General features: G+C 42.6%; 1 protein-coding gene across 2 annotated transcripts in view; it reads left to right on the top strand.

Annotated features, from left to right (window-relative positions):
- ASCC2 (activating signal cointegrator 1 complex subunit 2) overlaps positions 1-27275 on the top strand; it is a 73396-nt gene that overhangs the window by 33558 nt on the left and 12563 nt on the right. For both annotated transcript variants that reach the window (XM_088443538.1, XM_088443537.1), the window contains exons 12-17: positions 3767-3841; positions 3922-4090; positions 4247-4455; positions 5319-5438; positions 13250-13447; positions 23881-23977. In XM_088443538.1, coding sequence (XP_088299664.1) covers positions 3767-3841; positions 3922-4090; positions 4247-4455; positions 5319-5438; positions 13250-13447; positions 23881-23977 — 868 coding nt within the window. The remainder of the gene's footprint in view (positions 1-3766; positions 3842-3921; positions 4091-4246; positions 4456-5318; positions 5439-13249; positions 13448-23880; positions 23978-27275) is intronic.

The following is a 27275-nucleotide window of genomic DNA, read 5'->3' as shown; positions in this document are numbered from 1 at the left end:
ACTGAAAGGTAATTGAGCCCTCCCAGCTAAAGGTCCCAAGAGGGGGAGGTTTACCTGTGCACCAAGTGGTAATGGTAGACCAGGTGAGCTACTGTCTAAGGTAGACTAACCTTATAGCATAAGTTTCAAAGGTCCCAAGAGACCATGGAAGAAGAACACTGTTCAGACGGCCACCCACATCCCTATTTGAAAGTCCAGTTATGTATAGTGTTACTGTTCAGGGATTTGGACATTTTTAGAACTTGTGATGTCTGTAGAGTAATGTCCTGGTACAAAATATGTGGCCACCACAGGGAAGGGGCAAAGGGAACATTAATTGACACAACAGTGAAAGGCCTCATAAAGAGCCTTTAAAACATGCACAACCCAAAGCTACCAATGGCATAGTTAGAACATCAGACTAATTAAATCAAGTAAAGGTGCTGGTACCCATAACCAATTATAAATGCCATTTGTACCATTTATTTTAACAAGCCTCTATGAGTGTTATTGAGTTGCCTAGGCAAGCGGTTTGTAGGCGAGTAATGGCATCACATAATTGAAAATAAATATATCATTACATTGTTTAAAACATTTCATTGCTTGGAACAATTTAGAAATTCTCTATAGATAAAGATATATACATGTGTGGCTAATGCCATCTCCTGCACTGTGAATACCTTTGCTGACCTTGATGTCCTCTTCAATTTCTTGTTGTTGGTGGTGGTTCCAAGTAAAAGTAATGACCACAGCAATCCTACAACACCTGTAAGATGAGACAATCGTAGTCTTCACTGCTAGCGGGCAAATTTGCGCTTGGTAAACATGGTCTCCAGGACTGAAGGCTGCATAGCAGGGTTTGTAGTAATGGGACTCTGCCCTATGTCTGTGTTACTCAATTTGGCCCATTTATCAAGGATCGATTTTGCAATGCGATCAGGGCATGCCAGTAATGCCCATGATCGCATTGCAAAAGCAATCTCTTCGGCCTATGTATCATCCGGGACATGCAGGGACACGGGCTCCGAAAGAAGCCTGACCCTGCAATGTCTCCAGAGAGCTGCTGGCCAGTGCAGGGGGTGGTGCACATACTCAGTCCAGTGGACGGCACATACACATCCGCCATTGCCGGGGAGGGTTTTGGTGGATCCCAGCGCCGGCTAATAGTGGGCGGTGTAGCCCATTGACTACATATAGGCGTTGGCTGTGGGGGCCAATATCTGGAATGCACCGGATATTGGTAAATTTGGTAGCATCGCATCCCCCATAGAAACCTGCTGCAAATAGGGGATACTTAGTATTTGAGGTAAACCACCCGTTTTTGGGGATTTTACCTCAAATACACATTGACAAATGGGCACAATGTGAGGAATCGGTATGATTTACTGCCGGACCCATGCCCGGCGGTTGGAATCCCGACAGCGGCATCCCGGCAGTGGAGGAAACCCCGATCGTCCCTAGGTAAGTATTGACTAACCTATTTCTTCCCCCTAACCCTCCTTTAGGGTGCCTAACTCTAACCTTCCCCCCCCAGTGCCTAACCCTAATCCCCCCTCTAAGTGCCTAAACCTAACCTCCCCTTCCCCGCTGCCTAAACCTAAGTCCCCCAGGGGGGTGCCTAACCCTAACCTCCCTCTGGGGGTGCCCGTGCTCGTCGCCCGGCATCCCTTCGATCAGTATATCAAGCTCCCGGCGTATTGTCTAATGACAGGCGTTGGGATTTCGACGCCTGTCATTAGACACTTGCTGGGATACGACAGTCCGCCGGCTTCCCGACTGCATACCCAATGTGAGAGCAGCCTTTCACAGTGGAGCATTCTTAGTAGAGCAGCCTTTATTCAATCCGAGCGAGTGCACTTCTACATCACTTAACTGACACAGAAGAACAGGCTGCTTTCCATTGCTCCTATACCCTGCAGACGGTCTGGTTAATCAGATAATCAGCCGGGCTATTAAGTCGTCATATGTGGTAAGGAATGTTATTTGATAAACAGAATAAAAATTTCTCAGGATCAGTTTATTGATGCATCACAGGTGCGTGTAATGCTGGCCATACACGCTGCAATTATCGAGGCGATCCGCCTGATATCGGCGGATCGCCCCGATAATTGTAGCGTGTGTGCGGGTGACCGAGGGTTAAATATTGCTCGGTCGGGCATGCAGGATTGTCCAGCATGCCCGTCCGATGCGATATTTACCCGGTAACTGTCGGCCGCATCGGGCAGTGTATGCCCAGCGCTGCCGACAGACAGACATTTCCTGTGTTCCTTCCTACGGAAGGAACAGGGAAATGTCTCCTCCCCCGGGGGCGGAGCGCGGATGTCGGGCTATACACTGTGAGATTTCTCTCACAGTGTATGCCGGCGACATCTGCGGCTGGCAGCCGGCCAGATAAAATGTCTGTCAGTCTGACAGACATTTTATCTGGCTGTGTATGCCCAGCATTAGGGATGCGTTAATCTAAGAAAACGGAGTGTGTAACAGAGTCCTCTGCATTTTATTTTTATTATTTAATGATGCCTCCTTTACTGGCCTCTAACAGTATGCTGGGCAATTTTGTGTCTTGTTGTTTTCTTGTCTACATTAACCTTTCCTTACACGCACCTGTGATGGACCAATAAATTGATTCTGAACAACTTTCGTGCTGTGTATCATTGTTCTGAGAGGCATGTATGGGATCAGTAGTTGAAGGATATGCTGATCTTTGTAGTGTCATAAGACCCCCATACATCAGAGATGGATTGCAGCAATCGTGCAATTTGCAATCAACTGTATATAAAAATCTTTCCCTTTTTCAATCGATTGCAGAATTGCCACAATCGATTGTAAAAGGGAAAGATTTTTATACACAATCGATTGCAAATTGCACAATTGCTGCAATCCGTCTCTCCTGTATGGGGACCTATATTGGAGGATTTTGGGGGACCTCCAAATAAGTTAGCTCTCAATTTAGAAACGCATGAATATATGACCCATAGTGCAGCTATTATGTATTGTAGGACCACGTGAGCAGAGGCGCAATGACGCGACTTATATGTTTGCAAATGTGTGTAACTGAGTGCTGTGGGAATTTCTGTTTTGTTTTATTCTTGTAAGCAATGTTTGTTTGAATGGTTTTATAGGTCGTGATTTTTTTTTTTTTTAATTCTGCAATTCTCCATCACAAACACCTCATTTAGATATGTGTTATTAGTTGCCCATTTGCAAGTGAAAAGTTTGTATGGCTGCCAACTGATATATAGAGCTGTTATTTGTTGATGGTTCCATGTAACTGATTTGATATGTTCATATTTCAATGTCTAATGGGTAACATTTAATTGGCGGTTTGGTTTTTAATTTTTTTTTTAATGACACAAAATGGTCCCTTACTAAGATTTTAAGTTGGACTCATGAAATTTCCTCTATTTAAAAAAAAAATTATCTCTACGGTACAATAGAAAGGTCGACAGTAAATAGGTCGACACCAAATGGTCGACATGCAATAGGTCAATCGGGTTAAAAAGTGGCCAAGTTAAAATGGTCGACGCTTTTTTTTTTTTTTTTGTAATTCTAATTCTAATCCTCCCCCTAACTCTCCCCCCTAGTAGCTAAACCTAACTCTAGCCTAACCTAACCCACCCCATTGTGCCTAACCCTAATTGTCCCTTGCGTCAGCCTAACCTTAAAATGTTGAAAAAGATATTTTGGCCATTTGTCCCTTTTGACCTATTGACTGTCGACCCTTTATCCAGATATCAGGCTTCATAAATTAATGTTCATATGCTTCTGTCATGTATCTGATCTCCAGGTTTCTGTGTGATTATGATGAGCTGTTTCCTATTGCTGAGGATGTTAGCTTGCTACAACAAGTCTCCCCTTCACTGTATCCTTTATGAAATCCTACAATAGAAGAGAGCTATATGTGGCCTCATTCAGTCTGAGTGTCCCTTAACTCTTTATCAGTGATGAGACTCGCACCAAATACCTATTGGCTGGTGTTCAGAGTGCGTGGGCAGAGGCTCGGAGATCCAGGCCACATACTGTACCCCCAGCTCAGATTAGTCCCGAGAGAAGCATGGAAGGAGTATGTGCAAACAATGGACAAACCTCGCATTATAGAGAAGAACCTGAAGTGAGGACACAGATGAGTCTCTGATCTTAATATTTTTATTTCACTTTTTGTGTTTTCCCAGTTTGACACACAATTATAATTTGTATCTGCTTTTTATTTTTCAAGGTTTCAATTACTTTTTAAGTTAATAGGCTGGTTTGTCACTGTGTTGCTCAGTGTGCAGGTGCTACTGCTGGCCCTTTTCTAAGTGGTGTTGAGATGGACTCCTTAGTGTCCCAGGTGAAAGATTTGCTTCCTGATCTGGGTGAGGGCTTCATTATGAGATGTCTTGAAGAATATGGGAACAATCCTGAAAGTGTCATCAACCACTTGCTAGAGGACAACTTGACACCAAGTCTACAGAAGCTAGATCGGACCTTGCCAAGGTATTGCAGCAATGCATTTAACAGAAAATGAATGTTTTCAATATTGTGCAAAATGAAATGGGTAAATGACAAACCCCTTTCTCTTTTTGGGGTTGGGTATGAAATACTGGCAGTCATGATGCCTCAGACAGCTGCATCTCGATGCTCGGTATCCCAACGGGTCGGGCAAGTATACTAACTCTCCCCGTTAGTGCCTAAACCTAACCCTCCGCCCAGTGGTGCCTAACCCTAACACCCCCAAGAAAGCCTAACTTCAATCTCCCCCCCTCCCCGTAGTGCCTAAACCTACTAATCCAGGCAAAAGGAGTCTCACCTTCAAGTGTACATTAAATACACACATACATAGGGAAAAAGGGGAGGGGGCTGGACTGCACACCATGACAATAAACTTAGTACGAGGTGCTACCATGCTGGGAAAAAAAGAGAATAAAATGGAGGTGCGCACTAAGAATGCTAATAATCAAACCATTTATAATAAAACAACATGGAGTTTAAATAAGGTTCTTAGTACATGGAATATACTAGTTATTAGCTGTAGGTTTATAGATATGCAGTTTCACACCTTTCATTGTGATCTTCGATTTGCAGAAGCTGTTCTCTTATTATTTATGGACTTAAGATGGTTCAGCATGTTAAGAACTAGCTGATATTAATTCATTTGGCCTTTGGGACAAAAATACATTCTGTCTCATAAGAATCTGATTACACTAATACTTGGAATCTTTGTTAATCATAGTCACCTAATGTTCTGTTAAAACAGCAAGGTCCTTCTGTGTAATCCGTATGGAGTCAGCGCATGAGTTTATCATGTAACTGTTTTGTGTATTTTATACGGTGCATATGATGTCTTTTTCGCCATTTAGACAGGAGCGGGTGGATCCCTGTCCTCTTGTCACCTCACGCTCAAATATCTTTGCTGAAGATGAATTTGATGTCTTCAGCCGAGACATTGTGGACACTTCAAGGATATGGAAGGGGAGGAGGTGAGAATTATTAAGTATTCGTGTTCCTGTCTATAGTGCCATAGACAACAGAATTGTCCAATTTAGTGTTTAAACATGAAGTCCTAATTAATGGTTTTATTATGTCTCATCTAGATACATAAATAACCTGCACCTCTAGTATAGGAACTATTTTGCAAGCTTACAAAGTCCCAGTGGATGGTGCTTGTTTCATCTATAATTCAAATTGAAACTTTATAAAAATATGTACATGCATTAAATTATATAAAATCATAGCAATCAATCAATATCAATATCCTTTGTTTAACTACCAATACAAATATTTAGTTCAATATAGTTACTGTTACCCAGCTATGCTCATCAGACCTCATTAATGAATAATAAACTGTTTAATTCTCACAAAATAAACTCATTATACCAGGGGTCAGGGAACTTTTTTACCTTTTACCCCCAAATATATTTAGATACGCCGATGTTACCCCCTTGATATGAAAGGAAGGAAATCCTATAGTAGTGCCCCCATATAATGCCCCTGTAGTAGGGCCCCCATAGTTATGCCCCTGTAGCAGTGCCCCCATATAATGCCCCTGTAGTAGTGCCCCCATAGTTATGCCCCTGTAGCAGTGCCCCTGTAGTAGTGCCCCTGTAGCAGTGCCCCCATATAGTGCCTTCTGTAGAAGTGCCTCCATATAGTGCCCCTGTAGCAGTGCCCCTTTAGCAGTGCCCCCATATAGTGCCACTTGTACAAAAAAAAACCCTCTTACCTTAATCCCCGCTCCTGCATCCGCCACCGTCCTGTCCGCCCGGCTGCTCCTCGGCGCTATGGGAGAGACGTCATGACGGCTCTCCCATAGTGGGCATGGAGAGAGCCGGAAGCTGGAGTTCAGAAGAGAACTCCAGCCTCTGGCTAACGCGGCGCTGCAGGGAAGGAGCCGGGCGCCCGCTGTTAATAACAACTCAGCGGGCGTCCGGCTTAGAGCCTCCCTGCGGCGCCGGGCTGGAGGTCACTGGCGCCGCACCCGGCGCCAGTGACCTCCATTCCTGGTGGTAATGGACGGACAGCCGGGCATTCAATGATTAATATGCATGCCCGGCTGTCCGTCCATTACCCCCAGGAGTTTCATTTTTACCCCATTTGGGGTAATTACCCCTGTTCCCCGACCAGTGCATTATACAATTGGAGCTTGGCCAGAACTTATAAATAAATGTAGTAAAGCTTTCAAAATAGTCATTGAAATAAATCTAAAAAGTATCATTGCAACATTTCTCCTAACAAGCCAGAAAATGTATCTAAAGAGTTAATGTAAAGAACCTTGATGTGTTCAAATCGAAAAAAAATTGCAGCTTCAAATATGGACAAAAATGGGGCTCATTACATTTCCTCCTGTCAAGAATGGGGAACCTCAGGCCGGAGGCTGTATATGGCCCCCAGAATCATTTGGTCTAGCCCTCAGCTCTTTTTTTCTGCTAGCCTCATCTAGACTGGCACCTTGCAGCCAGAATCTATGCAGCAGTGCCATCTGGATCGTCCTTAGGACGCTTCAAACGGTCACACCGCGCTGGCCTTACAGCTCCCCGGAGCATCCTCAGGATGCTGCAGGCATTCTTGTAATCACCAGTGATTGTGGCCCCGCCTCTGGGTGACATCACACGGAGGGGACGTGGCCTGCATAATCTATATATCAAAATTGTCCTGGACAGAAAAAAGGTTCCCCACCCCTGTTCTAAGTAGTAGAAGTGACTTGGGCTTTATACTCTAAATGTGCCTGCTGTTCTGTGATGCTTTCAAGTATTAAATCAATGATTTTCATTCTTAGTACTATTTAAAAATCTTCTAATATAATTCAGTTATTCGTATATTTATTATATTGATTGAATTCAATAGAGAGCTATTCTTATATTTACTTATATGATAAACTTCTATAATAAATAAGTGAAGCTGATATTTGTGTATTAAATGCTCCTGTAAATTATATATGTGTAAACAGTGATGTCTGATGATAGATCAGTGTTCCTTAAAAGAACTTGTGTATTATAAGGAGTGATTACTGTACTTTATTACAGATATTACAAGTCACCTACAGCCTTTTTTTCTTTATGTGGACATGGAACTCCTCACCGCCTTATAATATGCTTATAATTTTAGTGTCATCACAGATATATATTGTATATTATCAATTCTCTAAAGGTTTCATTTTAATTTATTTTTAAGTAATTTTAATATGCAAATAAGCCAGAAATCAATTCACATTCTGTTTTATTTGGTATAAAAGTTTTAATATGGAGAATCCAAACTTTGGGCCTGATTCAGAGCCGTTCGCTATTTGTGGTCGTTCGTTCAAAAACAAGGGGTGGCTATTCAAATGATCCGTTCGCAAATTGCAGTCTGTTCCCACCTCTAAGTCTGAACGAGCGAGCAAAACATACGCTCGTTTATTTGATAAAAACGCCCCCTGGCCGCACGCACCATACGTCATGTCCGCTATTTATTAGATTAATCGAGCACATCGTACAGCGTATGAACTGCTCGCTATTCTTGTGGTTGGTGTTTTCAACCGCTATTTTGCGAGCAGTTCTGAGTTAAAAAAAACCAAGTGACGTGGTCAATGACGCTGCTGTATTAATTATGCACTCCCTTAAAACGCCCGTTTTGACCTTTAAGCACGCCTGCGTTCGGATCTCCACTCCCCGTTTTCAAGCACCTTCCCCTGTTACCACCCACATACGCCTCATTCTGTCACTCAAAATAGCAGGCCCTCGCTATATTGCGTACCAACGATTTTCGGCCGCACTGACTGGTTCGTGCATGCGTACTAAAAACCGTACGCATGCGCAGATGTGCGAACATCGCTCGGAACGAGCGTACTGCCGCTAGCGAGTGGCTCTGAATGAGGGCCTTTGTTTCGTTTTTATTTGTTTGTTTGTTTTTTTGAAGTTGAGGTTTATCACCTATTTTCTTTCATCTGGAGGACACTGCCATACCTTGGAGTGTAAAGGGCACCAAAACAGATGCAAGCACAAATTCAAACACAACTTGTTTGTAATGCTAGCTCCTCCCCCTCTACATTTCAGTGGTTACTATCGATATCGATAGCATGACACCATCAATGGGGTACCATTGATGGCTTGCACCCAAGGACAGCCATCCCTGCTGTGGGGAATGGCATGTTGCAGGCCAATCAGAGAAGGGAGTGGAGCTTAGTGGGCCAAATGGGAGTGAGGGCTAAGGGCCTGATTCAGCATGGATCACTACTGTTGCGAAATATGGTAATGTTTGCAACTGCTCAGCCAGCATAGAAACGCCCACTATCTCTTTTTCACATTCGTAATACCTCACAGTACTGCGTACACATCAGTAACATCGGACCCTCACACACAATTGCAGCAGCTCTGACCTGTCTCAGAAATTGTAAGTTTTGTTGCACGCAGTGAGTACTCAAGCTGCGTATGCCGTCGCAGTGGCTAATTTATGCACGCCCATGCAGCAGCGTTCACACGAACAGGCACACCTGCATTTCTCCAACCTCTCCCTTGTCGCCACCCTAAAACTCTGACACCCTGTTACTTACGATGGCTTTCTATCTGCATGATCGCAGTGCAATTGCAATGCTGACACTGCACACGCGCACGTCGGTGCATGTGCAGTACGCACCATCGGCCAATCTGCGTACGCGGTTGCAATTGCGATCCATTCTGAATCTGTAATGTCCGCCACAGCCTGGAGATCGGAAGCCGTGGCCAGGACCTTAACGTAGCCCCGTCTTTTACTGCGATTGAGGCTCCTCCCCTCTCTGATGCAACCATTGATTGCCTGATGGGGAAACATCAGTGGATGTCTCCAGATGCTGACTGTCTGCCCCACTATTCGCATGTGCAGGGCTCCGTCTGCGCATTGCCTAACCACCAATGGCTCGCCATCGATGTTTAATTGCTATTTGCTTATCAGCTATGGCCTTACTTTTGGATGACTGTCATAATCATGGGTCAGGGTTGGGGACTGCTATTGGTACCTTCACCTAGGAGAATCTGGGGTTTCAATAGATTTTTCTGCCTTTTTGCGTTTTCTAGTTTATAGTGTGGTGCTGCATGCTCTGCTTTGAGCTCACTTTTCGTCAATGGCAGTCTCCTTTGCATCTCATTGGATAATCTATAACTGTAGCATATACAGTATAACCTATATGGAGCATCTGGAGAATTTGGTATAGCCATTAATAGATGGTTCATTTACGTGACACCTGCGTGTCCTACTGGGTTTTTCTACCACAGTGGAACGGAGTCTGTAGGCTATAATACCGACAGCTTTTCCATCGAAGTTTGCCTTGGCAAGTTTTCAAAGTAATTAAGTCAATTTGAATAAGGGCCAGGACTCCGGACTTTTCCCTTTATCACCTTATCGTGAAGAAAAACATCAGTTGGCATGTGGCTACAGAGTTTCTATCTGGTCTTCTTCCACTGTGGTCCAGTTCATGATTTGACCTTTTGGTTTTTTGGTTTCAACCCTCTCTCTGGTCTTCAACACATGTGGTCTGATTTTCCAGCGTTTTTTAGGTCTCTTCTTTCAGGGATTTTAAGAGTTGTACTGTCCATGTTCCGGCAGTTGTTCTGTGGGATTTCCCTATGTCCCTCTGGCTTTGTGAATAGCTGGATAGCTTCTTTCTATTCCTTGACTCTAGTCTTAGAGTCCTCTACTGATTAGTGTCTGTTAATGGGCAATTGGACATTGCCTTAGCAGGACGAGACCTGCATTGGCTTCTCTTTATTTTAGGACTACATGCTTATTTTTTTTGTAAGGCAGTATTGTCTTGCGTTCTGACCTTTGTCCCTAAGACTGTTGGTTTTAACATCCCATCTTACCCAGGCCTTGTTTTCCTGGTGCTCTGGTTATGCTTGGTTTATCTATCTCTCTATTCTCCTGGATAGCTTGTGTATACCTGTGTTTAATACCTCTGCTTCGTCCAGTAGACGGGTAGTTCTCTGGTCCTGTTAATGAACTTCCCGCAACCTATGAGTCACTGATATGTTTATTGTTCTTCCCATCGACCCACCATGTGTTTGGTGCCGGGTTCATGTCTGATCACGTTACACCTCTCTTCCACATTGGGTGTGTGACCTTTGTGTGGAGCAGCATGGTGCAAAGGTCAAATGTTGTGCTCTGGAACTTCTGTTTCTCCATTGCTACTTTCCCGCTGCTTGTGATCTCTGATTGTAGTATGTGATAATGTCCGTTCAGGTTGAAAACATCTTATGTACTGTTTTGTGAGTACCCTCAAGTAGAGGCAGATTTGGAAAGTTCCCAATGTATGGCAGTGAAAGACAAAAGATAAATTTTAGTACCTACTGTTAAATCAATATCTTTGAATCCATCTGGGGGACACTGTGATCCCTCTTCTTCTATCACTCTGTTCTGTTCACTCGTGTTGTTGAGTGTGATTCTGGTTCAGTGTTTCAACTGACTTCCCGTGATCTCATGTGATATAGAGTTGGAGGAACAAGTCTTACAAATAAGTTGTTTGAATTTGTGTCTGCTCCTGGTTTGGCGCCCTCTACAACTTTTAAGGCAGTGATTTTCAACTCCAGGCGCACTGCGCAAGATTTTTAAATTGCCAGGACACACCACCCGGCAATGCAGCATGCGCGACCTATGACAAAACATATACATTGGCTCCCGCATAAAAAAACACACTACATTGGCCTCCACAGGAATAAAACAGGCTACATTGGCCTCCACAGGATTAAAACAGGCTACATTGGCCTCCTCAGCAATAAAACAGGCTACATTGGCCTCCTCAGGAATAAAACATACTACATTGGCCTCCTCAGGAATAAAACACACTACATTGGCCTCCTCAGGAATAAAACACACTACATTGGCGTCAGAGGAATAAAACACACTAGATTGCCCCCCCAAGGAATAAAATGCACATACATCGCCCCCCCCCCCCCCCCCCAGGAATAAAATGCACATACAATGGCCCTGACAGGAATAAAATACACTAAATTGACTAAATTGGCCTCTGCAGGAGTAAAACACTACATTGGCCTCTGCAGGAGTAAAACACTACATTGGCCTCCGCAGGAGTAAAACACTACATTGTCCTCCGCAGGAATAAAACATTACATTGGCCTCCGCAGGAATAAAACAGGCTATATTGGTCCCCCCAAAGAATAAAACGCACATACATTGGCCCCCACAAAATAAAACGCACATACATTGGCCTCCACAGGAATAAAATGCACATACATTGGCCCTCATAGGAATAAAACACACATACTGTACATTGGCCCCCACAGGAATAAAATGCATATACATTGGCCCCCACAAGAATAAAATGCACATACATTGGCCCCCACAAGAATAAAATGCACATACATTGGCCCCCACAAGAATAAAATGCACATACATTGGCCCCCACAGGAATAAAACACACTACATTGGCCTCCACAGGAATAAAATGCACATACATTGGCCTCCACAAGAATAAAATGCACATACATTGGCCTCCACAAGAATAAAATGCACATACATTGACCCCCACAGGAAAAAAATGCACATACATTGGCCCCCACAGGAATAAAACGCACATACATTGGCCCCCACAAGAATAAAATGCACATACTGTACATTGGTGGCCACAGGAATAAAATGCGCATACATTGGCCCCCACAGGAATAAAACGCACATACATTGGCCCCCACAAGAATAAAATGCACATACATTGGCCCCCACAGGAATAAAATGCACATACATTGGCCCCCACAAGAATAAAATGCACATACATTGGCCCCCACAGGAATAAAATGCACATACATTGGCCCCCACAGGAATAAAATGCACATACATTGGCCCCCACAGAAACCAAACAAAACACATTACTCCTCTCAGGAAAAACAATAAAGATGACAGGCCATACAATATAAACCACATTCCCACAAAAAAAAAAAACATTGGCTGCCCTCACAGAAAAATACAACCACATTGATTCCCACATACCTACCTATCAGTGCAGAGCCGTGAGAGCGTGCGGGTGGGAGGGAGAGCAGTCTGGCTGTCTTGTGGAGCGGGCTGGCAACGTGGCGTGCATGACCTGTGATGTCACACCGCCGCCCCTAGGAAGTTCACAGCCCGGGCGTGCCTGAGCCTCCCAGAGGAGCTTAGCGGCAGTGCTGCCCGGTCCGCAGATCTGTAATGTGACCGGCGGCTCTGACCACCACTCCTGACTGCGTCGCGGCACACCTCACAACCGGCCGCAGCACACTAGAGTGCCATGGCACAGCTGTTGAATACCACTGCCTTATGTTATGGCAATGTGCCCCAGATGGATTCAGAGTACCAAAAATCCTCAAAATAATACAGACAGTCTTCACTGTTGCTTAGTTCTTCACTGTCCATGCAGGCAGCATGAATAACAGATAATGGTAGAATTGCAGTAATTCCCTGAAAGGAGGAGCTCACCGGGACAAACCTTAACACAACAGAAAACATGTTTGCAACTAGTGGATTTTGCAAAATAAAAATAAAAAAATTTACATTTTCATTTTAATATTTTTAATAATAAAATGAACCTGTTTATTAGAAAAAAATGTCTCTTTACCTTCCCTGTCTATTAGCTGAGTCATATCCTGGTCCCATCTATCCTATAATAACTAGGTAATCCTACACAGCAAGTGCAGGTAATGTGTATGGGTAGATCAGTGTGGGACTGTCCTAGGCTAAGAAAAGAGGAATAATGGAATAAAAGTAAATCTATTTATTATGTCCAAAGAAATTATAACATTACACACACACAGTACAATAAAACATCAAAATGAGAATATTTTTTCTCCCTGTGCAGGAAACCAGAAACAGCCGCACAGGTACTGGCAGATAAGAGTGTAATATTGGCACAGAAGGCACGCTATGCCCAGTATAACATGGTCTCTGAAGAACACACAGTAGGTTCTGATTATGATGATGAGTATGATGATACGTATGATGGGAACCAGGTTGGAGCTAATGATGCAGATTCTGACGATGAGCTGATCAGCCGCAGGTGAGCGCTCTCGTTTTCATTCCGTTATCTCATACTGTATCTCAATATATCCAACCTCCCCTTCTCACTATCCTGCTCACCTAGTTACTATGCCTTTCTTCGACATGTTTATCTCCCCAAAGTCACTATTTTTTTCTTCCAATGTTTAGTTTTTATATCCAAGAAGAAGTAAGAGAAGTACTATAAATTATGTGTACCTACATTTTTTTAAGTACTTGTTGTTCAGTTAATATAGAAACTTAGAGCCAAATGTAATAGTCTGCAATTTGGAAAATTCTGGCAAACAGTCATTAGATTTAAAGTGGCAATTAGTTTAAACCAGGGGTGAGGGCAATATGCGCCCCTCCAGCTGCTGTTGAACTACACAACCCAGCATGCCCTGCCACAGTTTTAGCATGCCCTGATAGCAAAACTGTGTCAGGGCCTGCTGGGATGTATAGTCCCACAGCAGCTGGATGGACGCTTATTGCCCACACCTGGTTTAAAGGCAAAATCAGTTTTTTGGTTTTCCCTTTTAAACTAATTGTCCTGCAAATCGTGGGTTAATACATTTGCCCTAAGTATATTTTGGTATGTGATAGAACATATCAATAACCTACTCTCCTAATGATATTTAAATGGTTATTAAACAGAATCCAGCACTTTGTGTAGTATATATTGTCCACTCAACCAAATTGTGCCCCATAATCTCCGAAACATACTCTCTCCCATCAACTCTCAGTAATAGGAAACCAGATACACATCAGGGGCCACATGGGCAGCAAATGACCATAATCTCAGTTATAAAAAAAGAAAGACCCCTGTCTGTAAGCAAGTTACCTTAATCTCTGTTATAAAAAATAAACACCCCTATCTGTAAGCAAATTACCTTAATCTCCGTTATAAAAAAGAAAGACCCCTATCTGTAAAAATATATCGGCAGATGTTTGTAATGAGAGTTACAAGCTATAACAAACAAATCTGACAATATAAGCAGGAAGCAGCTGGGGGCTGTCTGTTGCCTATCACTGGGATAGGAAATTTGTTACAAGGCAACAGTAGAATTACAAACCGTAGGTGAGACCTTTACTTCTACAGGGCATACTAGTCACCTCTATCTCCTAGTACACTATGTAGACAAAAGTGATTGGACACCCCCTCACAAGTGAAATGCATGCCATTGCACACGAGTTCCAAATGGCCACTAATGTGGCGTTTTCGACAAGAACACTTTGTCAGGAGGCCCATGCTCTTACAGTTCTATGTAAACAACAAATGTTTTTATCAAGACGACAATGCCGCCTGTCATGTTTCCACGGTGCCGCTGGACTAGTATACAAAACATTTGGTACCCTGGATCAAAGCAGAGTCCAGATCTTAACACCATTGAGAACCTCTTGGACGAATTGGAGCGACAGTTTCATTCTTGGCAACTCGACCTTCAGTGTCACAGTTGATCAGTGTACTTAAGGCAGAATGGCAAAACATACCGCCTGCTGTCCGGGAACTTGTGTAGAGTTTGCCAAGAAGGGTGTCTGCAGTAATCCCTGCACGTGGTAGACCTACAAAGTACTAACGTTTTGAGTTATTCTGCTCTCAGAATAGAAGCTTCGGCCTTGGCTGTGTTTATTTATTTGTTACACTTTGGTCCGTTAGTTGTGGTAATTAACCGCGGGCTAATTGGTCAGCCTGGGCTATTCAATTACAGCCCACAGGCCACACTTAACTCGGATTTTTGTTTGAGCCTGAGGAATGCTCAAACAGAAATCCGCGGTAAATGACCTTATCACGGATACCGCAAACGCGTTAACCCATAGCTCCGGGTACTTTTTCTGGAACCTTTGGGTTAAAGCGCACAATGAATATGGGTTGTAATTGAATAGCCTCTGGCATAAAAGCACAAGGATACCACCTTTTTCTCCCGAGGTAAATTACCGCAGCTGATTGATTTCGCCCCTTTGTCTCTGTGTGGTTTATAACAGGCACAGGCACACATTTCTGCTTATTTGTTGTCTTTTGTTTGCAACACTTAGGCATATGTCTATTTGGTGGTGTTCCCTGCAAGTGTGGCTAAATGCTCTGTAGATCCAGTGAAAACCGTATTGGAGTATGATTGACAGTGCAAATGCAGTGTAAAAGCTGAGAATATGTTTTGGCAGGGAAGATTATACTAACGGTAGATCCTCAGGTTGTGAATACAGAGAAAGTGAATCTTAAGCTTTAGATTTCCAGCAGTAGCATCTGCCTGGCTCACCAGCAATGCCTTAGAGAGTGTAGTCCACTTTTATCTGACATAAATAAGTTATCTGGGGGCCTGATTCAGAGCTGCACGCAAAGCAGCCACATCCACTAAAGCATTGCACTCTTGAAAATGACAGCAGACTTCTGCCTGTATTCTGAGTTGGTCACACCGCTCCTATACATCTGCCTGTGAGAACATACAACCCAAGAAATTTCCTGCTCAGACCCTGGAATTTCTCCTGTACAAAATCCTGAGTATTTGGTGGAGACCCCCGTTTCACACTACAGCTTCTACCCGGGAAATTCCCAGGTAGACCCCTTTCAGACATAAGCTGGGTTTTTCAGTCCCCTCTCCTCACTCTGCTGACTGCTGTCCCCTCTCCGGCTGCCGCTGATGTCATCATCATGCAGCTGGCCAATCACAATAGAGCCCCCGTTAATATTTGCCCTGGTGGTCCGGCAGGATGTGCGGGCAGCCTGGCCGCCCCCTGTGCCAGAGACCTGCCGGTGGGTGAAGCCGCGCCAATGTGGCTCCCTGCCTTACCTGAGTCCCCAGCGTCCAGCTGCAGCTGGGTTTCTCTGTGCCTGAGGAGGAGGACGCGGCCGAAGTCGCTAACCCAGTCGCCAGCTCCATGGCCACCGGCGCCGGGGGTGACTAGCGGCAGTGCTGAGAGTCCTGAAGGACGCTCTGCGATGCCCACTCAATGTAAAAGCTGCTTGGTGCAGCCCGGGAGTAATCTCCCGGGTAGCACCATTCAGACATGACCCAGGTAGTCCCGGGTATTCCCTGGTCAATTGGAGGGTCTGCTACCCGAGAACGTGTTCCCGGATAGGTGCCTTTCAGACATTGACGAGATGCCGGGAATTTGGGTGAGGCAGGCCAAAATCCCGAAAGTCTCAGTATGTCTGAAAGGGGTATAAGTTGTCACAACTTTGCATATGCCCACCTCAGAATAGGCCTTAATTCTGTTACACTCACACAACTATGCTAATTGTGAAAACCCATTACCAAATATTTTGCCGCAAGTGGTGACCCAGCTGACTTACATGCTACTCTTTATAGTACCAGATCCGCATAGATGCAAATGTTTTCCTGGATGCACGCACAGTGTGAAAATTTGCAGATACGGCCACTCTCCATGGTGCTCTGAATAAAGCTATGTGTATTTAACCACAGGCTCTGTCACTTAAGTAAATGCTTTCTACCAGCAGGTCCATGCCCTGCACTTCTGACTGTAGATAGCAAATTAATGAGGGAAAGTTTGAGCAACTAAAGATTGTACTGTGATATAAGGCAACAACTGGCATGATATGTCTGTTAGGTAGGTCTAAGTCCTTAGGTCACCTATATGACACATATTGTTTTATTAACATAAAGAAACAGGGGGGCGTGGCCTGACCGTTGAAAGAGATGGATGCACGCAGCCTGAGCTCCCGCTGATTAAGGAGATTATCCGGTTACTGCCAAGGCTTGGCAGCTGACTTTCACCCACTATACCTGCCTGTGTACTGCTAGAACGAAGGTGCGGGGTCCGCGGAATCGGGCAGTGAGATTTTACGCTGCTGCGGGTTGCGGCCTTCAAACACCAAGCACACATCAAGCCGCGGCCTCGATTTCCGGTCGTCTACAGGCGGGACTCACGGCTGCCACACACGCTGCACATTAAGGTACCCCCTCTCCCTCCACCCTGCAGTGATACCCGTGCGACTTACTTTCACCATCCCGCGGGGATCCTCAGGATCCGGAGCTGCCCTCTGGTACGTGTCTTGCGGTGGGTCTGAGAGGAGACGCCGACGCCATTTTGGAGAGCACGGTGAGCAGTGCGCTGGTCGCGGCTCACGGCTCAAGTGCAAAACACTGGGAGATGGGGGACTCATTAATCTCTCTGTCCTCCTAGCTCTCGTGGCAGACTCTGTCCACCCTTGCTGGGTCCTTTCCTTCTCCTCCACATCTGGTGCGTGCTGCGTTTGGCCCCAGTTTGCTACATACTGCACAGGCCCGCTATCACTTTGACATGCTGTGAAGATCTGCTGGACCTTAGGCAGGATATGGATTAGATCTATATTACTACTCCATTGCCACCCCGACTATATGTTAACCGCCTTTTAGGCGTTTACGACCCCCCTCTTTATTTAATATATCTCCTGCTGAGTGTCTCCACTGTATGGAGAAATTCTTCCCTCCGCTGATGCCAGGAAAATCAAATCAGAAGCAACGGGGAGACAGACGCAGGGATTCCACTATGGCCGCTGTCATTGAGCCGCAGGTGAAAGGCTCTAACTTACTGACTTCCAACTTGATCTCTACTAAACCTGCATTTTCGAACCCTGAACAGCCTATAAGTTATGCATCAATGGTGCAGGCTATAAAAGATACAATGGGTCCGATGCTGCAAGATCAAGCATCCATCTTTACACAGGCTATAGCAAATATTAAGTCTAATGTTGCACGAGTGGAAACTCTTGTGGACACAATTGAAAATAGAGTGGGGGTCAACTTCCATGACATACAAATCCTTAAAAGTAAATGTGAAACACTGGAGAAGTCTAATTACCAATTATGCAATAAGATCGATGACTTAGAAAATCGTTCCAGAAGGAACAACCTGCGTCTAGTGGGACTTTCTGAATCTATCAAAGGAACTGCCTTATACCATTTCTTACGTCAGTCCCTGCCTGAGTTGCTGGAGTTGGGTGATATTAGCTCTGATTTGGTAATTGAACGAGCGCACCACCTGGGGCCTGTCAGAGATACAGGTTCAAATAGACCTAGGGTGGTCATCTTCAAATGCTTAAATTTTGCACATAAGGAAGCCATATGGTCAGCCTCTCGACGCATGCGCAATCTGATGTGGGAAAACACCAAGTTATTTTTATTCCAAGACTATTCTACCGAGGTCACCAGAGCCCGTAAAGAGTTCAACCCAGTGTGCTCTCGTCTGATCAGAGATGGCCGCAAATTTGCATTATTATTTCCTGCACGCCTTCGATTGTTTGATGGCTCCTCATATCAAGATTTTTCCACGGCGGCAGATGCGATGGCATTTCTATCGGAGGAGGGCGACGCAACTCAGCCATCTCCACCCGTCCACTCTGCCTCCTCAGTGGGGTGACTTAGAGACTTTCTTCATTGTATCCATAAAAAAAATGCATATTGCATAGGGTAATTACTACGGTTTTCATAAATGTTCTTTTTTCCTTTATTGGTGAATTTTGACGTTCTCCTAACTATTTACGTTAATTGTCAACACATATATCATAGGGCCGTGGCGGGCTAAAACATATAATGTATTATATTGTTTTTCTGTTCTTTTTCTATGTCTTTGCCTGAGGTTTTGGGTATTAATGCTATTCATGTCAGAGGTTTTCATGCGCTGCCTGAGGGCTTCAGTTATAGATTGCCTCCCTTTGGAGCGTAATTTTATGTGTTTTTATTTTGTTATTTTTATTATTATGATTTTTTTGAATGTTTTCTTTTCTCTTTTTTCCCCTCTTTCTCTTCTCTTCCCTCATACTTACGCACCCTTCCCTCCCCGACTTGATGAGGATAATGTACTTAATATGCAACATGAGTCTTTTAAAAATGTTCTAGAATTTATTATTACTGATCTTATATATGGTATAACCTTTGGTAGTCCTGCTAATGTGAGACCTGTTTTATTTTCCACACAATGAGCTCATTGAATATTGGTTCGTGGAACCTGGGTGGGTTGCATTCCCCTATTAAAAGGAAAAGGGTGTTTACTTATATTCGCAAATTACACATTGATCTAATGATGTTTCAGGAAACCCATTTATTGGACCCTGAAATAAATAAATTGAATATGTTTCAATATAAAGTTATGGCCTATGCCTCTTTTACCTCCAAAGCAAGAGGTGTGGTAATATTGATACATAAAAAACATTCCTATGTGATACATTCTTCTGTCCTAGACCCAGAGGGTCGTTTTGTAATAATTGATGTGACTATTAATGGTTCTAACTACAGATTGTGCAATGTTTATGCTCCAAATGTATATAACAGATCTTTCTTCCAAAAAATTCTGAATAAACTAAACTCGCCTTCTGGGACTAGGCTTATTGTGGGAGGTGATTTTAACATAATTTCGTCTCCGATTCTAGACAGACAGACAATTAGAACCCGTCCAATTAAACCACCTAAACTTGGTATTTTAGATCTTATAGACATATGGATAGCGTTACATCCACTAGAAAAAGAATACACATGTTTGTCAGCTGCTCATGGCTCTCTTTCTAGAATCGACTATTTGTTAATCTCGACTACCCTTTTTCCCAAGGTACAAGAGGCACATATTGAAACAATCTGTATCTCGGATCACGCACTAATTCGCGTCACTATTAAGGAAGAAATTGACAAGGGTTCTTATAGACAATGGAGATTCCCCACACACTTAGTTAACTCAATTGAGTTTAGATCTATGCTAGAGTCCACCTGGCAAACCTAATAATGAGGAGCACAGGCTCACGAACCCTACCCTATTCTGGCAAGCATCCAAAGCAGTAATAAGAGGCGAGATAATATCGTATGTGAAACAACATACGAAGAATTATTATAATAATTACCATAAGGCCCAACGAGAGCTAACGGACGCTTTCCAAACATACAAACTGACTCTCTCTCCCATACATAAAAGAATTTACCTAGATAAAAAATTGACTTTTGACTCTATTGTGTCAAACTATCATGATAGATCACAATATATCTCAGATTTTAAATTTCACAAATTCGGCAACAAAACAGGGCATCTTCTCTCCAATTTATTACGTGGCCCTCGTACAACAAATATCATCCAATCCCTGATAGATCCAAAGGGTACTCGTGTGCATACCGGTACTCAAATATCCGAAACCCTTAGGACGTTTTATTCAGATCTTTATGCAAGCAGTCAAATAGACTATACACGAAGAGATAGATTCTGGGAACAATTACACTTACCCCAGATTAGTCAGGAAGCTGCAGAAATACTATGTGCACCTATTACAATATCAGAACTCTCTAGAGCTATACGCTCTCTCAAACCCAATAAGGCCCCAGGACCCGACGGCCTTACTGGAGAATATTTGAAAATTCTCTTCCCTCAATTTGGAGACACTTTATTAGAAATGTATAATGATATACTTCAAAATAAATCTCTGCCACTTTATTTTAACAGCGCCATTCTTAAATTGCTCCCTAAACCAGGAAGAGATCCTGAACATCCAGGGTCTTACAGGCCTATCTCTTTACTAAATTCGGATTATAAACTCTTTACAAAAATTTTGGCAGATCGCCTTAAATTATGCTTGCCAGCGGTAATACATACAGACCAAACAGGTTTTATCATGGGTAGGCACTCAGTGACCAATATTCGGAGAGTTGTTTCGATTATGCAAGGATTAGAACTCAGAGAGAACCGGGGGACACCTTTACTTCTCTCTTTGGATGCCGAAAAGGCGTTTGATTTACTAACTTGGGATCATCTTTTTGAATCTCTAAGATGTTTTGGCTTCCCTGATAATTTTATAAATTTAATTTCAGCTATTTATACTAATCCAATAACCCAGACTGCCTGTAACGGTTACCTGTCTCATCCTATTGTGATAGGCAGGGGGACGAGGCAGGGTTGCCCGTTGTCCCCCTTGCTGTTCGCATTAGCACTGGAACCTCTGGCGGTTACACTGAGGAATGATGAGCAGTTCTCTGGTATCAAGATAGGAACAGTGGAGTCCAAGTTGGCTCTATTTGCAGACGACATATTGTTGTTTGTATCCCATCCTGAATCTTCCATACCCTCAATTTTGGAAAATATTGAGCGCTTTGGATCTTTCTCGGGATATAGGGTAAATTTTAACAAATCTGAGTTGTTGTGTTTGGGATCGTACCCCCCTTCTATTCTACCCACGGTTTGTTCCCAATTTTTAAGATCACAGAACACTTTAAAATATTTGGGGGTTTACATCCCCGACGTGACTACTAAAATATACCATTGTAATTTTTCCCCAATACTCTCGAAAATTTATAAGCAATTAGAGGATTGGCGTGAACTTCCTTTGTTGTTGTTGGGAAGAGTAGCGGTTTTGAAGAGTATAATCTTTCCGAAGATCGCTTATCTAATTCAAATGCTTCCTATTGCTCTTACCCAAAAGGATATTAATGCTTACTTAAAAGCAGCTTCCAAGTTTTTATGGCGAGGCAGAAAAACCAGAATAGCTCTAGCTAAGCTTCAGGGTGACAGGAAGAGGGGTGGTTTGGGCATCCCAGATCTGAAGGACTTTTCAGCAGCTGTATTTTATAGATATGTGTTGGATTGGTGTCTTGGACATAGTATTTATACAGATCTATCTCTGGAGACAGAATTACTTTCTCCTTTTGCTCCAAGTGCACTTTTACACACACCTAAATCCAAGCTCCCCAATCTAATTTTCAGTAATATCATTTTTCGTGACACCTACAAGGCGTGGTGGAACATTAACCAGAGACTCAACCGAATCGCCTGTTCTTCAAAATACAACACCCTTTGGGGTAATCCTATGTTTAGCCCAAGTTCAGATAACTCTCACTTCCTCATTTGGAAGGCTAAAGGTCTAGCAAAAATCAAAGATGTTTTTGACCCAGGCGGCACCTTTCTTTCATTTCAAATTCTTAAGGATAAATTCAATCTTTCTAACTCTCAATTTTTCATGTATCTCCAAGTCAGACATTTTATCCAACATACCCCTCCTGCTTTGACAGACCCAGGTGCAAAAGATGCACTAGACCCCATATCTACGTTCACAATGCAAAATAATTACAAAACTAAACTTTTGACAACTGAATTCACTTCATCCAAAGCAAAATCCCTATGGCATAAATGCGCGAAGAGATGGGCAGTTGATATCCCCACAATTGATTCTCCTGAAATTCTTTTAAGATATTATGAGTCTACCCTGAAAATCCTACACTCGGCTCGCCTACAGGAAGTCCATGTGAAGATTTTACATAGGGCATATATTTCGCAGAGTAGCAGAGCTCATATGGTATTATATGAGACGGGACAATGTGTGAAGTGCAAAGCCTCTAAAGCCACTTTTTGGCACAATATATGGGAATGTGGGCACATCCGCAAATTCTGGGATAAACTTATGTGCTTTATAAATGATTTGTTATCAATACGTTTAGTAAAAGATCCCTTAGCTTTAATTTTTGCGAACTTTAGTAATTGGAATGTGTTCCCTCATAATAAGAAAACAGGTATTCCGCTCCTTACGATAATAGTGACCATTGCTAAGAAAGCGATTCTCATAAATTGGACGGTAAAGACCCCTCCTTTTCTTGGGGATTTTAAACGTATGATACTTCAAGTACTTTATTTTGACCGGCGTGACACTCTCCCGGATATAGAGAAGGGGGTAGAACGTTTCCAGAGAAAATGGGGCTTTTATATATCTCACTTGGATAACTCCACTCAATCCCATATTAATAACATTTTTGAAACCACATCATGGTACTTGCTCCAAAAACTGGTTTAACTCATATATTGTGTCTATTTTCCTTAAGTGATCTGAATGACTTCTGTTCAAGCTTTCTGAATTAAATTATTAAAAGGTCTCTACTATAGAAGACTCAGTCCTAGAAACACCTAAAAATACGGGTACTTATCTCTCCTTCTCCTCCCCCCCCCCCCCCCTCTGTCTTCTATTCCCTTTCTCTCTCTTCCTTTTCTTCATTATGTATATTGTCTATTTTTATTTTATTATTTTATATTATTATAAATATTATATTTTATATTATATTATTATTTTGTATTAGTAGGCTAAAGATATAAATTGTTTTCTTTTTTATCTAATAGAGTACCAGAATCTGGAACCTTGAGGTTCTCAATCATTACAGTTTTGATGTGATTTTTGAGATTGGAACTTCTTTTAGAGTTCCTTACTTCTGTTTTGTTTAATCTTATCTGTAATCATTTTCAGATGCTTGGAAATAACTGTATATTTCATGGTCGATTTTTTTTTTTTTGTCTTTATGTCTTTGAGCAGTATGTTTGTATCTACTCTGTCATATTTAAATGACTTCTTTCTGTTATACCTACAAGAGTATTTTTGTTACTTTTTTGTATTTTTCTTGTCTGAAAAATCTAAAATAAAAAGATATTTGAAAAAAAAAAAAAAACATAAAGAAACAGAAGATGACTTGGCATACTTAATTATAATCTCTGTATCCTATTTCCAAGGCCTTTCACTACTCCACAAGTGCTAAGGTTCCGGGAGCGAGAAGATGAGAGAGAAGATTCATTTGAAGAAGAGGAGACTGAAGAGGAGACGGTTAAGGTATAAAAACTAGACATGGCTTGTAAGCACACTCTAATAGACACCTCAGTATACGGCGATGTCTTTGTTTTTATGAAGATGGTAACCATTATCTTTTTATTTTTTTTTTCTATTGCATTATAATTGGAAAAAAAATATTATTAAAAGTATATAAAAGTTTCCTACATAGATAAATCAGTTACATTTTAACTTGAGGGTAAATATGTAATAAGACTGACAACACCCACTTTAAGGTATCTTGCACATATGATTTTTATACCCTGTGTTTATTTTTTTACGCATTATGTTTTTATTGAAGACCATAATAAAATACAAACACAAATTCTTTCACATATACAAGTATCAATTGAGAACATATCAAAAGAACCCGCATTTGGCATATCCATATAGTAAATCGTATTACACATTATGATCAAATTTTTCAATCAAACATTTATCAAATACAGTTACAGCAGAATAAATGAAATAAACACAAATAAAGAATAAAACACAATAGAAAAACACAAAAGAAAGAGAAAGAAGCCTCCTACCAGATATTTAAAACTACAACATCTGATCCTCTATTTTTAATGCGCTATTAAATATATCTCCGGAGTTTGTTGTACTATTCTTTAATTGTGACTAAGCATCTTATAGTGGTCCGATTCCTTATACTGCAACCAGGGATACCAAGTCACAGTGAATTTATTACCCCTGTCTGAGTGGGATAAAATCAAATCATCCATAGTCATATAATGATTAAGACGTGTACACCACTCAGACATAGAGGGGACCAACCTGGACTTCCAGTGAACAGGGATCACCGCTTTGGAGGCACTTAATATATAGCGAAGTAGCGACTTTTTAAAATATACATAGGGTTTTCAAACAAGGTTCAGAAGCCAAAATCTAGGGCACGAAGGCAAATCCTCATGAAGAATAAGACTTGCCGTTTCAATTACTTTGTCCCAAAAAGGTCTAATAGAAGAGCATTCCCACCAGATGTGCAGAGGTGTTCCCGCTTCTGTCTTGCATCTCCAAACAAGTGCTAGGAACTCCTGGATACATCTTAGAAAGCTGACTGGGGCAGCAGTACCAACGTGAAAGGACCTTATAGTGTGTCTCCATTGTTAACACATTTGCGGAAGCAGCAAAAGTATTTCTGAAAATCTCCGGCCAATCATCCTTTCCTATTAATCCCCCTAAATCCGATTCCCAATCAGAAATAAATGTAGGTGTTATACCCTGTGTTTATAACATTTACAAACATGGTGTCAGGTTTATTCATGTCCATTTACATAGTGCAGGTTGATTCATTTATTTTTTTTGTTTTTTTTTTTTAAGTAAAGAATACATTTAAACAAAATGCAATGGGAATATAAAAAAGAAACCTAAAGGTCTTGCAAATTACATTAATAAACAAACCGCATTTTCCAGCTGACAATCAAATAACAGGATTTGTGGTACTTTAGATCCTTTTCTCTGATTCCATTGGAACACGGGTATAACTAGAGGTGAGGTCTGTTTTAACTTTGCTCCTCCCCCTTTACATCACCAGCTACCTAGAAGCTTTGGTAATTTTCTAACAAAGCGAAAAGAGACAAAGACGGGGAACAGAAAATCGTCCGAGCAAGAACCACAGGAAACAAAATACAGAAAAAGACAGTAAATTAGAGGGACAGAGAGAGAGAGCGCTCAGAGGGCTTCCAGTATCCCTTATGGAATCCGAGACTAGGATTCAACACAATTCCCCAAATTCTTACTTTGTCCTTCCCTCGAGGACTGCTCCAAAGCAGTCCTCGAGGGAAGGATTGCTCTGTGCAGGGGCCAACACAATACGGCTAACACTTGCATCTTTGAACACAAAGGTGTCAAATTTTTCAAAGGTGTGCACAGGCGACCAAGTAGTGCCCTGCACAGCTGCTCAGCGTGTAGGCACCATGTCTCGTCACCCATGAAACCCCCATTGACGAAGTAGAACACGTGGGTTGGAACGATATTACCTGCTACAATGTAAAGCTGGCTGATGACAGTGATCCACTGAGCGATGGCCTGCTTGGAGGTCAGCCATCCCCATTTAGGGAAGTCGTACAAAACACATAGATTGTCAGGCGCAAGTCTGTTATACAAATATCCCAGCTCTTAAGAGCAAATGACGAGAGCCCTCTTAGAACCCACCTTCAGCTGTAAAGAAAACATTGTCCTCTGCACTGCCCTATCCTAATGGAATACCAAGAAAGGAGAGCGATCCAATGCTTCAAGCTCCAAGTTTTGAAACCGTCCAAACAGAAGCTATTGCCAGGAGTGAGTTTATTTTCCATGTCAGGTACCTCCGTACCACTGAGTCCAAAGGTTCAAACTGTTCCGACTGCAAGGACCGAATAACCAGTTTAAGGTCTCAGGTCTCTACTAGGAGAAATGCAAAAGGCTGCACATGGATCCCCACCTAAAGAAAAGTCGTGACTTCTGTGAGAGCTGAAAGATAACCGTGTAGAGACCAGACCCAAGCTGCAAGCCTGCATCCATGCCCGTCTGCAGAAAAGTATGTCTAGCCAAACGTGAGGTTGATATGAGAAACTTTTTTTTCTACTCTCACCAGGAAACATAGGTCCACCAGACCCTATGATGAATCCTGCCGAAAGCAGGCTTTCTGGCCTTCAACATGGTATGGACCAAACTATCTGGAAAAACTGTTGCTTTCAGGATAGTGGCCTCAACAGTTAGACAGACAATTTAATGTGGGGTGCCAAATAGGTCCTTGACAGAAGGTTGGGCCTTACTGGAGGATGCAATAGAGGGGCTTCCACCATGCTGAGAAGATCAAAGATCAGAGTACCAAGACCTTCGTGGCCAATCTGGTGCCACCAGGATGACCCAGGCTTTCTCTGTTTTTACACGTTTTAGGACATATGGTAACATTGTTGCCAGAGGGAAGAAGTAAATTACAGAAATGACCCAAGTGTCAACCATGGAGTCTAGTAGACTAGTAGTGCAGTATTGTACCTTGTCAAGAAGAGTCATTCTGCATGTTGAGGTTATGCCGGGATGTTGTCATGTTGACATCTGATAGACATCACCTTGAATTTGTAAATCCTCCAGATGGGGCATCTTTACCCTGGGTGAAGGTCCTGCCTGTTCAGGAAGTCTGCCCCCGAGTTTTCTATTACGGGAATGAGGACTGCCACGGTAGCTGCAACATGCCACTCTGCCCATTTCATGATCAAATGGTCTTCCATGATCTAGTGCCCCCTTGGTGATTCAGATATGCCACAGCTGTGTAATTCTCTGACTGGATCTTTATCGCCTTGTTCTGTAAGAG

The sequence above is a fragment of the Taudactylus pleione genome, unplaced genomic scaffold, assembly GCF_031769625.1.
Source record: "Taudactylus pleione unplaced genomic scaffold, aTauple2 ptg000330l, whole genome shotgun sequence".
Lineage (NCBI taxonomy): Eukaryota > Metazoa > Chordata > Amphibia > Anura > Myobatrachidae > Taudactylus > Taudactylus pleione.
The sequence above is the reverse complement of the archived record's forward strand: the minus strand, read 5'-3'. Positions and strand labels throughout refer to the sequence as shown.